The following is a 20,278-nucleotide window of genomic DNA, read 5'->3' on the forward strand; positions in this document are numbered from 1 at the left end:
AAAATGGGAAACTTTATTTTCAAGGATTTATGGGGAAAGGAATAGCTGGTTGTCTACAATCAATGGCATTCTTTTCATACCAACTGCATGCATGGTTGACAGACTGATGGTCAGGCCCAGCATCTGTGGACTGTGACATAATGGCTCAACAGTTTGTTTCAAGGAATAGTTTAACTGTGCAATACACAAGAAATGGTTAAAATGTATCAAAACAGAAATGTACTGCACTTCCAAATACAGTACACAGGCCTACAGTTGTTTTCATTCTTAAACTGGAGCATTTAGTATAAATACGCTCAGCCTCAAAGTCATTCATAATCACAAAATGCAAACAAAACTAGTGGATAAAGTCCACAAAATGTATTTGGCACACTAAAAATGATCCTTATCTTAGTTTATTTAAGCCGGGAACACACTACATAAAAAAAGAACTTGAAATAACTGATTTTACAGTGAAACCTCAAATACTGTGCAGAGTATGCATAGCTCAGTGACCAGTGGTGACAGCTTGTGTTGTAACTTAACTTTTGTGATGCAGACATCTTGCATCACAGCTGTCCCAAATATTTGGTTTTGTAAGACTCGACTCGTTCAGATGGGGTGATTTTAAGCCTTTTAACGGCATTTTATGCAAATCACTAAACATGCATCTCTTACACTGAGTTTCCTTTAAAGTGCGTCGTGTATTCCCGGCTGTTGGCAGATTTTGCCTTTGCAGGCAAGATTTAAAATCAGCAAAACACCCAAAATGCAATGTAAACTAATCCACATCATGCAGCCATTACGACATGCATGTTTTAAAATCTTTGTAAACTCTCAGCAGAATCATTAGCTGTCTAGTAGTCCACATCTTCTAAAGTGAATTTTGTAAACAAATAGGGCCTCAAACATACATTAAAACAGCAGGAACTGTGCAACACATTATACAGTACATCAATGTTTCCAGAAGTTATAAGAGGTGATCTGATGCGGTTGGTCCCCACTCCTGTGCTCTTGCGCCTGATATCCGACTCAAGGTAATGCATTAGATGGCATACAATCCTTAGAGTGTCCCTTCAGAAGAAAGAAAGGGGAACGCTGGGCTCAGTTATCTTCCTCCTCTTCATCCTCTATGGAATCTAGGAGGGGCCTGTGCTTCAAGCAGGTCTGGAGGTAGTTCACCACTGTCCGCTGGAAGTGTTTGATGCTGCGGGGCTCTCTCAGGATGTGGCCTTCATCTGGGTACAGCTGCAGAGAGTAGTTGGCCTCCACCTTTACCAGACGGCTCAGGAGCTCAGCGCTGTGCTGGAAGTGTACTCTTGCTTTGGATGAATACACACAAACCCACAAATAATGTAAGGAAAATTTACCCCTCAAAAATATAGCTGTCACATTTTTCATAAAATGAACATGATCTCACCGTCTGCAGTTCCATGCAGAATGAGGAAGTTCTCATCTTTCAGCTTGTTAACCTCCTCCAGCATGGAGGCAGTCTGAAAAGATTGCAAAAGGGGATGAGATATTGGGTACACCTAAGCGAAATAATAGCAGTCTATCACACTGGCTCCGCAGTAAATCCCTCCTTGACAAAAAAAAGTTTCAATGTTTAGTATTGGTTTAACTCTCTACCCCTTGAAAGTAGACTAGAAGTAACCCTTAAACGACCTAAGCTCTTTTCTGAACCGAACAATCAGTTTCTGGGTTTCTGTCATATTTCAGGGTTGCTTACATAGCAAAATTACTGTGTCTATATGAGAAGTAAGTGTGGGTGGTCTTGACGGCTATCTTTGAAAAAAACAAACAGTAAAAACTAATCTAATGGTCATCAAATCATGTATTTATTGATACATATCATATACTGAAATGTCAAAACTCATAATTAAGGTTATTGGTGAGGTCGTTAAATGTCGTCTTAATAGGGTAAAAAGTTAAAGGGTGGTTATTCAAGTTTGAAATCTTACATGAGGCTGTGGTTTTTTGTTCAGGACAATTCTATCATCAATGTATTTATAATATTTCGCACCATTCATAAATCAGTGAGGGAACATAGTACAATTCAACAGCTCTGCAAACTAAAGTCTCAAAAATGACCATAAATTGTTATTAACAACTTGGTAAAATGGTTTAGTTATTAGTGATTAACTTGCAATCAACTTCAAGTTATCTCTTAACCCATCAAAACACACTGAGACACCTGAATGTCTCAGTTCTAGACTAACTTTAGAGTCTCACCAAGTAAGCATGTTCCTCCTTTGCAGGAAGTCCAAGGTACCTCTCCGAGAATGCAGCACCTTCAAACAGTAGAAAATTTTTTCTCTGATAAATTAACAGCCTCTGAGCTGTGACACAATTTTCGTAGCCCGGTTACATGAATAGTTAATGACAAGATCTCTGCTCACTGTAAAGCCTGAAGTCAGTTATTGGTGCCACAGCAGCTGAGCACTGGAAGAGCTTATCTGTTGCTGCCAACATCTTGAGAGTTAAATAACCACCAAATGCCTGTATTGAGAAAATGAAACGTGTTAACATCAATTATATCTGCGATGAGTTTCATCCAAAGGAAATAAATGTCTAAAATGAAAAGTGCCATAACCTTTCCATAGAGGGCCATCCGGCGATCGTCTATATAAGGCAGCTGCATTAACAACCTGCGGAAACAACGTAAAAGACCTTTAGTTTTTCAACTACCAAGATTTGTTTTTATATTTAATCTATAAATGCTTCTGTTTTAGCATAATTGGACTGACTCTATAACTGCCAGATAATCTTTGACTCTCATTGAGCCAAGTTTGCGCGGATCCACAGCAGTGGTCTTCTGTCCACGGCCAACCCCGCTCCTGCCATCCACCCGGGCCAAGGCCACATTGTGCATGCTGGAGAAGACCTGAGGCCAGTCGAGGGCAAACTCCTCCGTTACAGACTGACTGCCAGGAATGCCATCTCTGAACAACAAGAGGAATAAGATCAGCAAGTGTGGCGAAATCTGTTAGTCTCGGACGAGCGATCAAAAGATTAGGGGTCACAGGTTGCAAAACAAATGGCAGCTGACATTTATCAAGCTTGTTTAATGATACTTACACAATGATGAGGAGAGGGTGCAGGTTGGCCTCATACCCCTGAGGCAGAGATAGCTTCAGGTGCAGATCTACAGAAAGGAAACGGGGCTTGAAGAAACACATTTGTCTGCATTTATTTTTTTAGTTACTAATTACATCCCAACCGAAGGACATTTTTACTATCACTCACAAACAATTAAAACGAATTACTGCTTTGGTCAATACTTAACTACAGTTGTCCCTTCCAGGCTGAGATTCTTGTTCTGCCAGTGCTCCATTGTTTCTAATGATATTAACTGATTGCTTAAGTATACTTCTTCAAACAGAGTTTAACAAATAAGTGCAGCGGTGTCTTTGCGGTACCATGGTTATCTGCTGAGAGTGTCCTGAACAGAGTCTCAGGGAGTCGTTTGTCCTCCAGAGCTTTAGACAGACGGCTGTTATCTTCCAAGACGACATACCCTGTGGAGATTAAAAGACAAACAAACCCCCCCCCCCAATACTGTCTTAATGTTTTTCCCCCATCAAGACAGCCGCAGCATGCCACCTGGTTCCATATCATCTTCACATAAATGGCTCTAACTGAGAGCCACAAGCAGAGGGCAGTGTTCACAAGCATGACAGTAATGGATTTACACTTAGGCTCTGCTTGAATGTATTGCTCTCTGTAGGCTGTCTGGGGAAACTGCAGACAGCCGGTGTGTATGTGTATATGTGTGTATTACTTTACCATTACTGAGACAAGAAGATCTAACACTCACTGGAGGGTTCCTTTGTACTGTGAACCGTCACTTTAGGGATTCCCGGGCCTGTGGATTTTTCAAATTGACATTATAAAACCAACTGTCTGAGCAATGCAAGCCTGTATGTGTATAAATATGCACGTGCGTGGGTGATTTACCCAAACAGTAGAGTGTAAAGTGGGTTTGATTGGGGCTGAAAACGGCTTTATAGAAACGGCATCCATCTATGAGGTTACAGGTAATGCACTGGCGCTGAAACACTCCATCTAAGTCCACGCTTTGAAAAAAAGAGAAGAGATTATTGATCACACTTCAAAAGAACAGGAAAGTCTAAAGCAGTTTGATTTGCTCCAGGAGTGGGACAAATGACTGGGGCAATATAAAGGAAAATGTCAATGTCAAGAGACAGACTGTTCACAGAGTTGACTTTTCAGAAACAAATGGGGTTCAATAAGGTTAGACGTAAAAGTCGTTATACAGATTGCTCTGTTAGGCAGTGTTGAGTCTCTAAATGTCTCTCCACCACAGTGCTTACAAATTTCATACAGTATTAATCATAGACAAAGTTTAAGCAAGCCATCTTCCCTTCTCTATAATGGTGAAGCATTTCCCCAAGCCCGAAGGTATGTAAGCTCATAAAAAAGATATGAAAGCTAGGAGGCTGATGAGGGAACAGACAAGTGGTTTACCATAGGTGAGATCATCTGTCTTAAATGACTCTGGCCCAAGCAGCTGGTGTGGCTCATATACAGCTGATGCAAAAATGTGCAGCTACTCTTTCTTAGCTTTATTTGATAATTTTATAGAAACATTAATGACCCCCACATGATATCCTGCTAACATTCCCACTAAACATCACACCACTTTCTTTGGTTTTAAGTAAAGTATCTTGACAGCTATTGCCCGGATTGTGATAAAGTTGGCTTAGACATTTATGTTGCATTTGAGATAAATTAAAATTACTTTGGTCATCCTCTAATTTCTCATTTAGCAACATCCTGAGGCAAAAATAAAAAATTAAGTCTGTCACGGTTTATGGCCAAGTTCCCAGAGCATTAATGACATTTCCATCAGCCTCAGCTGCACTTTGTGTTATCTTCTAATTAGCAAATGTTAGCAAATAAGAACAGCCTCACAGAGCTGCTAACAGAGCAGCAGACTATAGGTCTAATTATATGTTAGAACAAGTAATGTTAATAAGCTAAATATCTAATTACCCTGACTACTGCCACAATGTTGCACAAAATCTGCATCAGGTCAGTGTCTATGACAAGCAATTTTAACACTTAAGTGACCTTTTTGTAGTTTCATTTTATGTATCAATAACTGCATTTCTCCTAATGCAACGTTTAATCTTGAAGGTTCCACAATAACATGACTTGCTATAGCAATATAAAGTACTGTAAAGTAACTTTTATATTTTTGGGTGTATTTTCGACATCCTGAATTAACATTCTGTACCTAGACATAGAAAAACAGGTCTTTGGTCAAGAGTCAGGTACTTATTTTTAAGCACTTTGAAAAACAACAGAAGTTGACCAATATGCCCTCCAGCTGAAAGAGCAACAGTAATGAATAATAAGAAAAAAGTAAAACAAAGGTCTGATGGGAGTTAAAAGATCAGAGAGGTTAGGAGGTGCTAATTCATACAGTGATTTTACAAACAGGCAATAAAATCTTTACATCAATACTAAGATCACCTGTGAGGAAATGCAGAGAGGTGAATATAGATAATACGTCTTAATTAAATATGCATTTTTTAGGTGACTGCAAAGACTAGCTGCCACGTACATAAAGAATTATACAGCCAGTGTGAAATGAATGAGGGAACCACCTTCTTAAAGTCAGAGAAGGAAATGAAGCTAAGAAAATGATTCTGACAACTGATAAGTTTATTTTCATTAAATGAAAATATTTTTTTTTGCAAAGGATTAATGGTAGCCAAGGTCACCACAAGGCATGAGACAACAAACAATGTTAAAAGCAGGTTATTCAAAACAGCCAGAAGTGAGGCTGCGAAATTTTAGTTGGTTTTGGAGTACATCTCTAATTAGTAGTTGAGCTGAGAACTACTCTTTGTGTTTTTGGAGTGGTTTTTAATCTTTCATTCATCTTTCAATGGTTTCAAACATCACTTTAAACAGAGGCTCCGTATCAAGGTCTGCCTACCCTTTGGGTCCCTGGGCCTTTACCCCCATTCAAACCATTATATATCATAATCCATTACAAACCATAATTACAATTTCAGATCAAACATTACCTGTAAAGGTGTCTGCTCTGTCTGGATTCCTCTGTGCTCAGGAAATAGCTGAGGAGGACAAAAACAAATCATAGTTATAGCACGTTACTCACAGTATAGTCCTAGCACTGCAGATAACATCTGAGAGCCCCTGCTTCATCCTAATTATTCCAGATATCAATAATTCATGACAAAAATCTATTTACAGCTATTTACATACTCCAGCATGTAATAAAAAATCAGCCATATTTATTTTCTAAGGCAGAATTAGAAATGATGATTTTTCTCACAGTACAGTATTTCTCATGCTTACCATCCACTCCTGTATAAATGTAATCATAGGATTGTACACTTGTGTCAAATGTAAGTAGAACACTGTAAGTCAGAACTACTTGTCTTCAGGCACAAAGCAGCTACCTGGGGGCTTTGAGACTGAAAATAACTGCCTTTCTTTGCTTGTCTGCCATGCTCACACCTCAGTCAATCAGCTCATGTGGGGTTTCTGGCCCCAGCAGGATAAAGACAGATTTAAGCCATAATCTGCTCTGGTCCAGTCTAAGTAAACCTTTACGCTCTTCAGATTCGATGCAATGCCTTCCAAAGTCAGAGTTAAAGCTGTTTCCTTTGGGGTATTTAACCGAGATCAATCCTACATGTTAAAATGGCATTTTAGTTATTTTTAATTACAATCACGTGTGTTTAGCCTGATAAAAGAGCCTGCTCCCCAGAGGTTGACACATCTAGAACTTATTCTCAGCTCACAGAGCATAATTATGGCCAGTGTTCGACTCTACTATACCCGCTGTCACTTGTGTGTTCATGGTAAGAAACAGAGCACTGATAAAGCCGTATTCGCCCCAGCACCACACACTGTGGCTCACACATACATTTTTCCAGCCTTCTCGTCTAGGGCGCAGAGCACGGTGACGTCCCAGCTCCCTGATGTCAAGAAGCGAGGAGGGACAGAGGGGATGGCAAGCTGCGTTAGACAGAGACACAGAGATGAAGAAGTAGACACCTTCGCTGACTAAAAATAGGCAGAAGGATACAGCAAGAATGCGCCAGAAGACGACAACAAACACGAAGAAAGGGTCATGAAGTTCAATCGAAGAAACTGACACAGAGGGAGGTGCAGGCAGAGTACTTATAATTATTACGTTTTTTTGGGGAACTAAAGTTAAAGAGATATAGGAGAGAAACCTCAGAATATGAGCCCAAAAACTACAAAGGTGTTAACTTTGAAAAGATAATTTTCTCCTGCATAGTTTATGTTTCTTATAAAGCATCATTAAACATGTTTAATTACCCTGCTCAAGATGAATGAGCTGTAAAATGGAAATAAACTGCAAAGATAAAAACAGCGAAGGACCAAGAAAATATTAATCTGCAAAATCACTCCGGGGATAAAGACTCAATTGTTTGTATAATTAGGGGGGAAATAAATGCAATCAAATAGCTTTGCCTGTGAAAGAAATGGAGGAGACGGTGAGAAAAACACACTTTAGCTTCTATGCTGAAGAGATTAGCAATCACAGGGCGTTTATGTGACCTCCCCCAAATGTTAACAACAGCTTATTTTAAAAACCTCCCAAAACTGACCTGGGCTGCAAGACCAGCAATGTGGCGAAACTCTCCACGAGCACCTTGTTTTGCTGGCAGGATGGTATAGAAAACAGAGCCGTCTGCTGAAAACAGTGGCACATCCTGCCAAGGAAAGGACACAGTCAAAAGAGAGACAGAAGAAGAGGAGTGAACAGATTTCATAGGACAAAAGAACAACATACCTGTCGCTGGTTTTGCATTATGTCCATGGCCATCTTGTGTTTCTGTGAATTTTAATTTCAGATAAGGTAGAAAAACATTAGTTATATGAGTTATAAAGTGCTTTATACCAACAAAAGTGAACTAAAGCAAATGAAAACAGCGTAAAAATAGAAATTGTTGTGGGTTAGGGTTCAGCTTTTATTCTTTAGACTTTTTAATTGAATAGAGTTACCCGAGGCTCTCAGTGTAGAGATAGATAATAGTAGAGGAGAGGGCAGTAAACACTGAACAAATATGGATTCCATTCTTTCAACTTTTCTCTAATGTTTACTTTTTCTTTAATGTTTTTTCTTTAGCCTTCAGGATTAGTCAATTCTGTTAATGTGTTTTTATTATTGGACTCCAGTACAGCGTGCTTTAGCGCAACCTCTGATAACACATCGTCTGACTGTCACACACAAGTCATTCTAGCTCCCTTTCCTCTTCCTTTAAGCCAGCTTTCTTTTGATTGCTTGCCCCTCACAAACACAGGGTCTGAACTGTATGGGCGGGGCTTTTGTGCTCACACAGAAAAAAAACTTCGAGAAACCAAGCATTTAGAGCACTCTAGTACGTCAGGATTTGGCTTCCAGGGCTATGCAAAAGTCTTGAGCCACCCCTCAATTCCTCATATTTTTCTGGGAAAATGGGAAATAGATGCAGCAATGTACTGAAACATGCAAACATAAATAGAAATACAGTATATATGTCAAAAACATAATTTGTTCTGGTATTGAATGGTGGATCAAAATCTGTACTTTTCTGTGTTCATAATTCATTTTCGATAAGATCTCCAACAACCCTGGCTGAAGGGCAGCCCAAAACCATGACAGAGCCTTCACTGTGTTTTATACCTGCAGACAGTCACTGTTTGATCTCTCACATGACCCCTTCTATACATACTGATGACAATACAAACCAAATATTTTGAATTTGTCTTCATCAGTCCACAACATGTTCTCACTCCCAAAGCTTAACATTTTACGCTAGGTGACAAATCGTCAATATATTACGCTTCTGGCCACCCAACACGTCCCTGGATTACGTGACTGGAAAAATGAGGAAACATGAGAACCGCTTGGAATGAATCTACACATTTACGTTTGTTTTACTTAAATGGCTTTGGGAAACACTATCTAACATCATTAAAGTGCTGTTTAAGGTTAGGGATAAGGTTATGGTAAGGGCTGGAATACATGGCTGGAACGTATATTACCGCAGAGTGTCATTCTACTGGATTACATCCATAACTCGGCGCGTAGCCTGAGAACGCGGACGGACACCTTTCACGTTCCTCAGGAACACCACGGTACGTGACAAATCGTCATTATATTACACCTTGGGAGCGAGTCCCATTTCTTCTATAACTATCAGACTGTAGTGATGATGATTTGAACCAAAATTTTCAAAATCGAATCCACTGGTTGTAACTTGACAAACCTCAGACTTTTTCCTCTTTTTCTGTTTCCTTTCCTTAAAAAAAAAACTCTTGACAGCCACCCTTCCACTGAGACCATTTCTGATGAAGCTTCAGTGAACAGTAGATGGATGAACTGAAGGGCCAGATAGATCTCTTAAGTCCTGTGTCAGGAGTTTGCTGGATTTTTCCCCACAATTTCCTAAGTACATGACTTTCTGTTCATCTTCTGTAGATGGGAAATGAGAACAAATTGTGCTTCTCGGGACAGGCTGCTAGTAGGAAAGTCCCCAGAGATACAAGTAAATTTGTTTATTTGCTAAGTTGTCTGCTATGTGTAGACACAGCAGTGGTTCATCCCTTGAATTAAATGCCGCTTTTATGCTCGAATGATTCATCGTTCTGTGTTACTTGCCTTAACAAACAAACAGAGATTCTTCTGAAAACGGTCAGGTACAAGGATTGAACGGAAAATGAGGGAAAAAGCCGCCAATGTCCAAAGAAAAACTTTAAAAGACATTACTTTGAAAACCTGGAGAACTCTTGCTCAAGACCTCTTCAAAAAGTTACAAGCGAGTCTGGCGCCTTGGAAGCAAAATGAGGCCTCGCTTAACATTTTTTCACAGTACTGTATACATGACAAGAAGGAAATATTAAAATAGGTCCCCTTTAATATAATATTTTGGAATATTGAAGTGAGATCTGTGAGGATTTATAGAAGAGCAGCAGGACTAAAATACTGCAGTACATCACTGAAAATTCTTCTCATGCAGCAAATGACCTTAAATATTAATCCAGTCAGTGGAGATTTGGGAGCTTAAGGAAATCAATCTTAACTCCCAACACTGTGTAAATGAAGCAAAAAATTCTATTACAGCTGTATATTGCATCAGAAGGTGCTCAGATTACTAATGTGGAACAAGTGATGACCGCTCACCTCTGAGCATGCCCCTGTGGTAGCCTCGCAAACACAGAGCACAGATTGGTTCTGTGCACGATTCAGCCAACGAACTGCGAGCCGGGTGCTGCTGATCCAAGTCACCATGGATATGTAGTTGTCTCTGAAGAAAAAAAAAAAGGATACATGAAGAAAGTATTAGAAAGTGGTGCAAAGAAACTGAAAGAAAAAGGAAAACAAGCAAGAAAACTTTGGACACGTGTAGTAATTTCAGGTGTGCTTTGAATCCTTTAAGGCTTATTCTGTTTCAGCATTTACGAAGGTGTGCTACCTGGCTCTGAGGGAGTCCGGAGGCATCATTTCCAGAGTGTGAGCTGGACCATACAGATTCACCACAAACAGACTGACTGATGGGATACTTGAGCCAGCCTGTGAAGAAACCCCCCCCCAGATAAAATAAACTTAAAAAATATGAAATGAATGCTCTTTATAAAAGCAAATCTTTTTAGTCATGCAAACAGCAAGAGACCTACTGCACTACTTGTCAGTCCGCTATTTTGGTTCAGGCTGAGGCACAGCTGCTTCAGAAAGACCCTTTGTTTTCCCCTTTATAGTTTATTTTATAGTTTTGCGAACTCAACTTCAAATGATGAAACAGTGGCATTTTTCTAAACTGCCTACACTTGGTGACTGCAAAGTGCTTAGCTGTTTTCACCTTAGGGTAAGGGAAGAGCACATTGGAGGGGTAGAGACCACCTAAGAAATGAGGTATTTCCATCACAGGTGTAACAGAGTTGTTGATGCTGAGGTATGCAAGGCGGGCACCATCCACAGACCACCAGTGGGCGGCATATTGTAGCAGCACCTCCTCTGTTTTGGAAGAAAGAACTATTGTAATATCAAAGTAAAAGTATGAATCTGGAGAGTCAGCAGGTGAACTACATTTTACCTTCATAAGTCCAGTCAGAGAGGCCGTTCACCACGTATTGCTCCTGGTCAGTGGATGTAAGACGCAGGGGTTCGCTGGTCACACTTGGTTTGTAGTAGATATCGCCGTCAAACACAAAGGCCTGGCATGAGCAGCACAGACAGAAAGCACCGCCAATCCATTATCAAAGACAGCAAGGTTGCAGACTTCATTGCTGGCTCCATGATTCGAGAAGCGGACACCCTCCAAGAATGAATGAATCATTGGCTAGCACACACACGGGTGGGAGCCAATACATCTTCACTTGCCAGTTAATAAGCTGCAGATGAGCACTGACATAGCAGCAAAAGCCAATTACATTGCAGGTCAGGTAGATGAATTATATATGTATAATGAGCACAAAACCCCATTACAGTGCGACAGCCACTTCAGGTGGAGTTCATTGTATAAGATATTGTACCTTTGACGTTATGATGAATAAAATTATGTCAAATGGAGGAGGCATTCAGCATTATTATGGATTTTAAAGGGTGATAAACACTTCCACCATACTGACAGTTTTAATTGATGCAGATGACAACACATGAGTAAGGCCCTCACTTACCAGCTGGTTCCCCTGAGGTCCCCAGGAAGCGTACTGTAATGCTGCCTTCTGCCCCTCTGGAGGGCTGAGTTCAAGCAGATCCCTGAAACACACACAAAAACTCAAACATAAGCCCTCCATTAGGGAACACTCTCCTCTTTGAAGCCATCCAAGGTCCATCCAAGCCCTGCCCTTGAGGGAGCTACTGCACTGTGAGAACAAAGGGGCAAGATGCAGAGAGGGAAAATGAAACAGAGAACGGGGCTGATTCATGCAAGAGTGCAACATTTCTTTTTCTATATTTCTAGCCACAATTTTTTTTTTATTTCCTTAGGACAGGCAAACATTTTTCTCCAAGGCATACTCGGGCAATATTGCAGGTCCTCCAGAAATCCTTTTCAGAATAACTCCTTAGAATTTCAAGGGATCACTCACAGCTACCAAAGAGTTTTTTTTCCCAGAGATAATGCTGAATATGATTCTCAGGCAGTGAAATCTGAAGTACAATACAAACCTTATAGAGCCTGGAAAGAACACTGACAAATGAATGGACGTCTGAAAGAAACATGAAATACTGATTCAAATGAAACACGCTTTGGGGAAAGTTTTTTTTTTTTTTCCAATCTGCAGGTCTGCTTGCATTGGTAACGCTCATGCCCAGTGCAGCCCATGCATTAGCAGTGATGATTCCACCTACCCATTAGCCACACTGTAGATAGCATAGGAGGCAGTGAAGGACTGAGAGAACACCTGAAAAAGGTAGAGGATATCATGCACAAAGGTGTGCCGCACATAGATGAAAACACATACTTTAGTGCTCACACATGCACCTGAGCATGTACAATTAAGGTTAAATGCAAATGAGACAAATATTATGACAAAAAAATTTACAGTTAAGCATAAGCAACAAGGAGCTGTGTTTGCATCATCTAAGTGCTTCTGAAATCACTGCAAAGACTGAGTCGAGTGGCTTATTACCTGGCAAAAAGGAGCAGCACAATTTTATTCCAAAATTACAAAGGTAAAGGTTTAGTGAGCCTATAAATATTTCACTGATAATAGTTATATTTAATATTATTCTTTCACCTAAGCTAGAATGGAAGTGGAAAATTGCTTCGTGCTGTAAGTATTTGCATATGCAATCATTTTTAGTAGATGGTATTTTAACACTCCCCTACTTTTTATTGAGCCAATCACATCTTTACGTCTTAGTGATATGGACTTAATTTGCAGGAGTCATTAAACTACTGGCAGCAATTTCATCCATATTACATCATAACTGAGATCTCAAGTGAATAAGAGAAAGTTGGACCTTCAAGACTGAGCAAAAGAGACAACACCAAAGACATGGCATGTGAAAGAAAAGCACAAAAAACGAAGACAGACATTCCCATTAAAAAGCATCGTTAAAGTTAATATCCTTCACACTGAGCTCTATAGTGGCTGGCAGCTGTGTCGCAAACCTTAGAAAAGCATCAGAAGCTCTGAATAATTAAATGAACACGTGTGTGAACGAATTTGTGCATGTAAGTGTGTCTCTTAACTGCAACTGATCAAAGCAATAGCTAATGAATTCAAGGCAAAATATTGATTTGCACACCTCTTTTTTCAAGCAAAGAGTTGGAAGCAGCATTTGCCCACTGGCCACTAAGGGCCCCAGCCACCTGGAAAACCAATCCCTAAAGAAATTAAATGTCACATCCTCTATACAACACATTTAGTAGTGAAATTGGATTTTTTTTCCCCCTTCTTCAGTGCTGTCTGTTGTTAGAAAATACATGAATGGAATGACACAGCGCTAAAGCTGCAGGGATAAAGGAGTGGAAATAAATTTTAAGGCTATCTAAATGAAATCGAAATCTGATTGTAGCATAACGGCTGCGCATGAGGGGCTATGCATTAGGTGGAGCAGAAAAAGAGCTGTTCACAACACAAAACAGGAGCAAGAAAAGGAAGAGGATAACATGAAGTGGTGGACACAAAAGGGAAAGTGAGGGAAGAAGATAGAGTGAAAGGAGCCGCGACAGGACGTTAAAGGGGGGTATCAGTCTTCAAGACCAAAGGGGGCAGCACTGCTGTCAGCACCATACCAAATCAGCTATTTGTGATTTGTTTAGAAACCAAAAGATTCTGCTTGTGATTTAACATCACTGGCAGATTCTGTGTTATTGTGTGTTTGTGTGATAAACAGAAAGAGAGAGTGAGAGCATCTGTCATAAAGAGGCAGAGTGAATTCTAATGTGGTTGCCAGTAACATATCATAAATCCTCCAGATCGTGCTGCCTGTCAGCCTCCCTTTTACTACCCACCCCCTCCATGCTGCCAAATAGGGGGGTATGGGCACAACACATGATTACATTCTCAGAAGATATTGCTGGATAATGTGACAAAGACTGCGTATAGAGATTACAGCACCCTTTGCAGGAGCACAGTTATTAGAGGCTTTTGTACAACGTAAAACTCACAGTGCGGAGATAATAGCATCCTTCCTTCTCAACATTGTTCCTGCCTCACATGCATTACTTAGCAGCCCCACAATGTGCTGCCTTTGATACAAGCACCCATCAGGGTTTGCTGCAGAGTGCAGACCCAACTCCCTTTGCTTTTTATTTGTCCCGAAACTACACTGTCTTGGCAGGCACCGGTTCATTTGCCTCCGCTCATCAATCCTGGTAACCTCCACCGCCGCTGAACTATTTCAACATCACTCATTTGAAAATATGTACGTCCTCTCTTTTTTGCCTTTCTGCTCTCACACACACAGAAAAGAAACTCTTAAGGCAAACCTCTTTAATTCAAATAAGCTTTAAGAAAAGATATTTTCCTGTAGGAAACCTGCTTTCTCTTGTTCCTATGTGTGGAAAAATTCCCTAACTGACTTATGCACATACTCTCTTATCAAAATCCATTTATTTTCACTCACGGGGCACAACTCTCCCCTAAAGCCTCTAGAGGTAGTCCAAAATCCAAAGAAGCCTTTTAACTTTACACATAGCCTGCACACACATTTCTCTCTCTACTACAGCTCTCTCCTTCTAGTATCTCGGACATTTTTGGGTATTCTTTCTGACTAATTTCAACTGGGCATTGTATCTAAGGTCAAGCGATGCATATCCCATTTGCAAACTCCTCCATCGTTACTGCCTTTCCCCATTGCTTTCTGTGTTTTTTCCTCTCATTCCCTACCACTATCTGCTCTTCTGAACGGCAAAGCCGCTGCCTGGCGCAAACTGCTTCAGTCAGCACAAATCCCCCCAGAGATAGACAGAAAAAAGTGAGTGAGAGTGAGGAAGATGAAGCAGGAGAAAGAAGGAGGCAGCCACAGAAAAGAGGAGCATGGAGGAGGAATAGCCCCCGCGCACACTGACAATATGCCAGCCATGCTAACACAGAAATTCATTTCTAAATAAACAAACGATTCCAGGTGCCATGCCTATTGTCTCTGATTTCTTCGAGTATGCGGCGCGCACACTCTGAGCATACAGATTAGACAGGACATTTCCTGCTGATATCAAAGGAAGTATGCTAATGACATAGAGTACGATCAACCAAAGCAACCCACAATCTGGGCACGGATCTGAGCCCTTTCTCTATAGAAATGTGTGAAAGCTGATTGAATCCCCACTAACCGCTCAATAATTTAGTTAGAATGGATGCACTGTGTTTGTGATGATGCTGTAACACAGCAACAGGCTCATTCGTTCCCCCCACACAGAGAAAATATGATATGCAGTGATTAGAGCAAAAGCAGGTCTCTAAAGGAAACCCAGAGAAATGGAAAAGGCTGTGAGGTTGAATAAAGAAGAGACCGAGAAAGCATAAAAATCTGTTTAAAGATTGTTAATAAAAACTCAGGGAAATGTGCTGAGAGCCTTCATTTCCTCCTAATTCTGTTTTCTTGCCTCATCGATTACTTGCACATTACACAACTTGCCTTCCCTTTGAAGAAAGATTCACCTATTTATTAACCATGAGGGCATTTAGAGAGCGAGGTGGCTGGTGGGGGGTGGAGACACAGAGCTACGCGGTGTTAAAAGTAAAGTGAGCAAAAGATCTGTGTTTTGTCCACCCCAGCGCTGATCTGAAACCACCTGCAATCGAGATTCTCGTCAGATTCTCATTAAAATTCTCCCCCTCCCCCCCCCCGAACAGGCAGAGGTGATTTCATTACTGCAGCTCCAACTTCACCTCTTCATCTCCTTGATCTCCCCATCCCCCATTTGCACTTGTGTGCTAAACTCTTCACGGCAATCACATTCAAAGCTTTCGTCAACTCCCTGCACGTCGTGCCATCAGCCAGTTTAAATATTCAGCCCCTCATATGTTAACCCAGTCATCGAGCAAGTGGTGTTATGGAGCTGAAGATTGCTGCAGTTGCATAAATGAGCTCACTCACACGCTCTTTTCTCCTCACACTCCTTCTGTTCTTGCTCTTCTCCTCGTTTTTTCATTGAGGCTCTGATCAGGATGCATGTCACAATTGTTTTGCTTGTCACTAGTGGCCTGTCAGACATATGGTGGTCTGTGAGTCATAACAGCTTGTCTTTGATACTAGTGGATAATTCATGACCCTGGATAATTTCTGGATAAGATTGATGATTCTTTCTGGGGAAGTCTGAGCCCACTTGTCATTCAAAGGCAACTTACCGGTCGAATGTTATATGCCAAGAGGACAAACCTCTTGTCTGCAGACACTTGGAACTGAGTAGTGGTCAGGTCCTACAGAAAAAAAGACAACAACGCTTTATTAGAAAATCTTCTTTTTCATTCCAAAATGTTTTAGAATATTTAGTATGATAATTCCACTTTTAACTGCCTTCTATCATTTCAAATAAAGCCTGTGACTGTTATTCTCTGATGTCGAGTTTTTCCTCAAGAATCATGTCTGTCTTGTACTTTCTATAGCTGCTTTACTGGAAACATAAGCAGCCCATTATTATGATGCCGATGATGCATTAATAATTTTGTGATTTCTGCACATCTTGCAAATGCCACATAAAGTCACAGAGGAAAGAATATGATGTAAATAACGTGGAAATAACGTGTATTTCCAAGTGACATTGAATAAACTGAGCCACACACACACATTAAACTTAATAACCGTCATATATCCTGTAATTTTTGTTTCCTCTGTTGTGTATGGGGTCTCCAGCCTTTCATGTATCCAGAACAAAGCCAAAGACCATCAAATATAAATCACTGCCGACAGAATATCAGTCTTCTTTTCACTATTGTGGTATTCACTAAAACAAAGATTTCTTCAGTCCTTTTATTCAGTGTGTAACAAGATATACACAGAAAACTCACAAATAACCAAAACTACTGTTTGTTCTTCAGTGCTATAAAAAAGCTACATACCTTCAAACATTAATCTACTGTTCTCCTTCACATTTCGACAGTTTTAATGTTTTATATTCTAGTTTAAACCAAGTAGCTGTGGGACGATTATAGTTTAGTTTAAAATTCTCGAGGACATTTTCTAGCTAAAACTCCATGTCACACTAATTCCTTCTTCAGATTACTGACTTCCTCCATAATTCATGACTTAATTAAAAATCCCTCTTACAAGCCAGTTTTGTGTCATGAGAACATGTGCCATGTGTTTAAGGCTTGTGGTGATCTAGCTTTTGCTTCCCATGTTTTTGCTTTCATTAAAATCTTCATTCACTCGTTCTTCATTGTCTCTTATACAGGTACGAAACTCTTGGAAATAAAGTTTTACTGATTTAATGTGAATTTTTTATCTTAAGGATAGACACTATATTTAGGTGGATCTGTCTCAGCGATTCATTTATTTAAGGAAATCCTGTATACTTCTTCATACCAAAAAAAAAATCTTTTTCTGGAATTGGAAACAGCAGCAAAGATGAAAAAACGCTCTATCCCAAAACCGAGGAGTGACTTCTCAACCTGACAGCACAGCCCTGCTTTAAGCTCCTCGGCAATGACCCACATAAGTCTGTCAGTGTCGTGCAGAGGCGGCGTTCAAAATGATGCCCCTGCTTGGGAAATTCTCTTTGAAGGCTCGTATTGAGGGCTCACAGAGCAGCCAGATTGGGGGGGAAATTAGACGATGCTGTCACTCTTCCAAATCTTTTTTTGTCTGAAGTGTGGGATGTGGAGCAGTGGGAAATACAGCATACTCCTCTTAATCTGTCTATTTGAGCATCAGTGTGCCCAGGCCTCTGTGGATATGATCAATTGTGTATACTGAAATCTATTCTCTAAAAGTTTAGTGTTCCTGTTACTCACCAGGGAGCTGTTGTCCAGCAGAGTTGTGGTTATGTTGCTGGTGAGGCTGAACGACAGGACATGTCCCTCTCTGGTGCGAAGAGCAACTTCGTTCTCTAAAAAAGGTTGAGTTCACAGAAGAAGGTCTTGTGCTATTAGAATGAAAGAACAGAACCAGTGGCTGCTGCTGCAAACCAGTGGCTCAGTCGTAGGTGACCTCATTAAAGAGGCGTCAGACTGTTATGAGGACTTTATCAATGAAGAGTGATTTGTGAGTGAGAATATGGATCCTTACCATTCAGCCATGCCACACAGGGGTTATGAATCTTAAATTCTTCACTCTCGAGGTCCTCCATCGTGAGATGGGAGCGAAGTAACAAGTGAGACTCGTCTTTAAAAGCAAAGAGACAGCGATAACTAGCACATCAAAAACTCTCCTTTGTTTACAGAAATGCAAAGTCTGAGGCTTTTCGCAACTTGGCCTACATTCCTGCTTCATCTTGGATTCATATTTTGCATACTCAAAGTTACTGTTATTACTTTGCAACACTCAGTGGAATATTTTTCTATAATGTAAAGATGTGGTGGGGGGGGGGGGGGGGGGGGGGGGGGAGAAATACCACTGCGAGCTTGCCTAAAATTATCAGTAGTAAAACAGACATCTCAGTTCTTTAAAGGGACTCAGTATGGCATCAAGCACAGTACAGCTACAGGAGCATTGGTGCATTTAATATTTGTACGTGTCATTACCATATTATGAGCACAGGGCAGATGTCTCATTACCACATAAGTCTCAGTTATGGAGCCATGTTGCTATTTAAATTTAATAATAATTCTCCTCTCTTGAAGAAGAACATTAAGAGTTTCATGAGACTCCAGAGCTGTCCACGCAGAACTGTCAGTAGCCCAAAGAAGCCACCTCACTCAGTCATTGAATTCAGTATCTGAGTGTGTGAACTAATCTATTATTAACCATCACAAAGTCGGACCTTTAAATCATAGCACGGTGCTTTAAGGGATATTTTGGCATTTGAGTCAACTCATTTTATGATTTCCCATTAAACATTTTCCACGTTATTAAATACCTACCACTACTAAAATGCAATTTACAACAACGCCCTTTTCCTTTTTTTGGACTCCTTGGATCTGAATTTATATTCACTGAGCAGCCTTGGGGGAACCGCTAACCTGGCCTGACAATAACAATCTACCAGCAGCTCTAATTAACAGAATATATCCTGTTTGTTTAATCTTTACTGAATCTAAAATGTGAACCCAAGAAGTCACTTTTGGAGGTTTTTATGTTCTCTCTAGTTTGGCTGTATAGCTTCCTGAATTTGTCCTTGGTTGCCTGGCAACTGCTCAGGGCCAAGAAATTGTCACCTAGATTAAAAGCCCATAAACGGTTGCATTTACACTGTGTTTTTTTGTCAGGATTAAACAAACAGGAGAGACAGCGTTAATTAGTGAGCTTTAGAGGTGCTGGTAGCAGGATCCTGTTACTTCTGGAAAGAAGGCAGCTGGTTCCCTCTGTTTCCAGTCTTTATGCAACTAAGCTAAGCTGCCTGGCTGCTGGCCTCATATATTCCCTGCCCTACTATAGACTTATGAGGAGTGTATGCAATCAGCACTGCATTAGAGGTTCTTCAGTGCTCCTTAAAACATCTCCTCTCTGCTATGATACTTTTACTTTCCCCAACATCTTTCCCACTATTTTAACCATTTTCTTTGTCCACATTCTTACCAGGTGTGAGGAGGATGACGGAGAGAATGACCAGAGACATAACAGCCAGGATCACCACCATGGCGATCCCTATGCCCTTCCAGTTCCTCGGAGGACCATCTGTACTGCCCAGGTCCTTATGTTGAAGAGTACACAAACACACAAACACTGTGATGAATGCGAGAACAGCTGAGGAGGAGGACATTAGTGCTGCTTCATTTCCACAGTCACAGAAATTTCTCCCCGACAGGCTCAGGGGGCTAAGACCAGCCTTCAGCATCGTAGGGCTCTCACTGAATTACACCAATTTTCCATATGAGAACAGCACAAAATTGCTGCATATGAGAGATATGTCTTTAATTGCGGCACCAATTTTAGCCACACCGTAATTTTTTCTTTTTTTTTTAATCTCTGCTTCATTTCACCTGTTACATGACTGATGGGCCATGTGGTACAGCTAAAACAGAGGGGGATGAGTTAAAGAGTTGTTGAGAAATGTGTTGTTCTTGTGTGCATTTATAGAAAAAAAAAAAAGCTATCTCATACTTCACCTCCAAAGAGCTGCTTTGTGTGTCGGGATTTAAACAACAGCACTGGATGAAGTTGTTAAAAAGGCAATAAAAGGAAGAAGAAGATAATATGATGAGCAACAAACAACAAGCAATTACCAAGAGAAAA

At 40.5% G+C, this 20,278-nt stretch overlaps 1 protein-coding gene across 1 annotated transcript in view; it reads right to left on the bottom strand.

The window, feature by feature from the left end:
- Window positions 1-20,278, bottom strand: part of LOC147305645 (inactive dipeptidyl peptidase 10) — a 26,741-nt gene continuing 6,463 nt past the window's right edge. Inside the window, exons 2-25 of the mRNA XM_086278705.1 lie at window positions 19,622-19,736; window positions 18,173-18,268; window positions 17,899-17,993; window positions 16,294-16,365; window positions 12,344-12,396; window positions 11,668-11,749; window positions 11,085-11,205; window positions 10,851-11,005; window positions 10,467-10,564; window positions 10,175-10,298; window positions 7,802-7,843; window positions 7,617-7,721; window positions 6,905-6,996; window positions 6,039-6,086; window positions 3,937-4,055; window positions 3,797-3,844; window positions 3,399-3,497; window positions 3,058-3,124; window positions 2,727-2,921; window positions 2,573-2,627; window positions 2,379-2,478; window positions 2,212-2,270; window positions 1,400-1,472; window positions 1-1,301 (exon numbers count right to left, since the gene is read on the bottom strand). Of these exons, the coding sequence (XP_086134831.1) occupies window positions 1,084-1,301; window positions 1,400-1,472; window positions 2,212-2,270; window positions 2,379-2,478; window positions 2,573-2,627; window positions 2,727-2,921; window positions 3,058-3,124; window positions 3,399-3,497; window positions 3,797-3,844; window positions 3,937-4,055; window positions 6,039-6,086; window positions 6,905-6,996; window positions 7,617-7,721; window positions 7,802-7,843; window positions 10,175-10,298; window positions 10,467-10,564; window positions 10,851-11,005; window positions 11,085-11,205; window positions 11,668-11,749; window positions 12,344-12,396; window positions 16,294-16,365; window positions 17,899-17,993; window positions 18,173-18,268; window positions 19,622-19,736 (2,331 nt within the window). The 3' untranslated portion in view covers window positions 1-1,083. The remainder of the gene's footprint in view (window positions 1,302-1,399; window positions 1,473-2,211; window positions 2,271-2,378; window positions 2,479-2,572; window positions 2,628-2,726; window positions 2,922-3,057; window positions 3,125-3,398; window positions 3,498-3,796; window positions 3,845-3,936; window positions 4,056-6,038; window positions 6,087-6,904; window positions 6,997-7,616; window positions 7,722-7,801; window positions 7,844-10,174; window positions 10,299-10,466; window positions 10,565-10,850; window positions 11,006-11,084; window positions 11,206-11,667; window positions 11,750-12,343; window positions 12,397-16,293; window positions 16,366-17,898; window positions 17,994-18,172; window positions 18,269-19,621; window positions 19,737-20,278) is intronic.

Source organism: Aulonocara sp. 'chitande type north' Nkhata Bay, linkage group LG20 (genome assembly GCF_057382095.1).
Source record: "Aulonocara sp. 'chitande type north' Nkhata Bay isolate Kocher_YH1m ecotype deep benthic linkage group LG20, A_spYH_male_GT1.1, whole genome shotgun sequence".
NCBI lineage: Eukaryota > Metazoa > Chordata > Actinopteri > Cichliformes > Cichlidae > Aulonocara > Aulonocara sp. 'chitande type north' Nkhata Bay.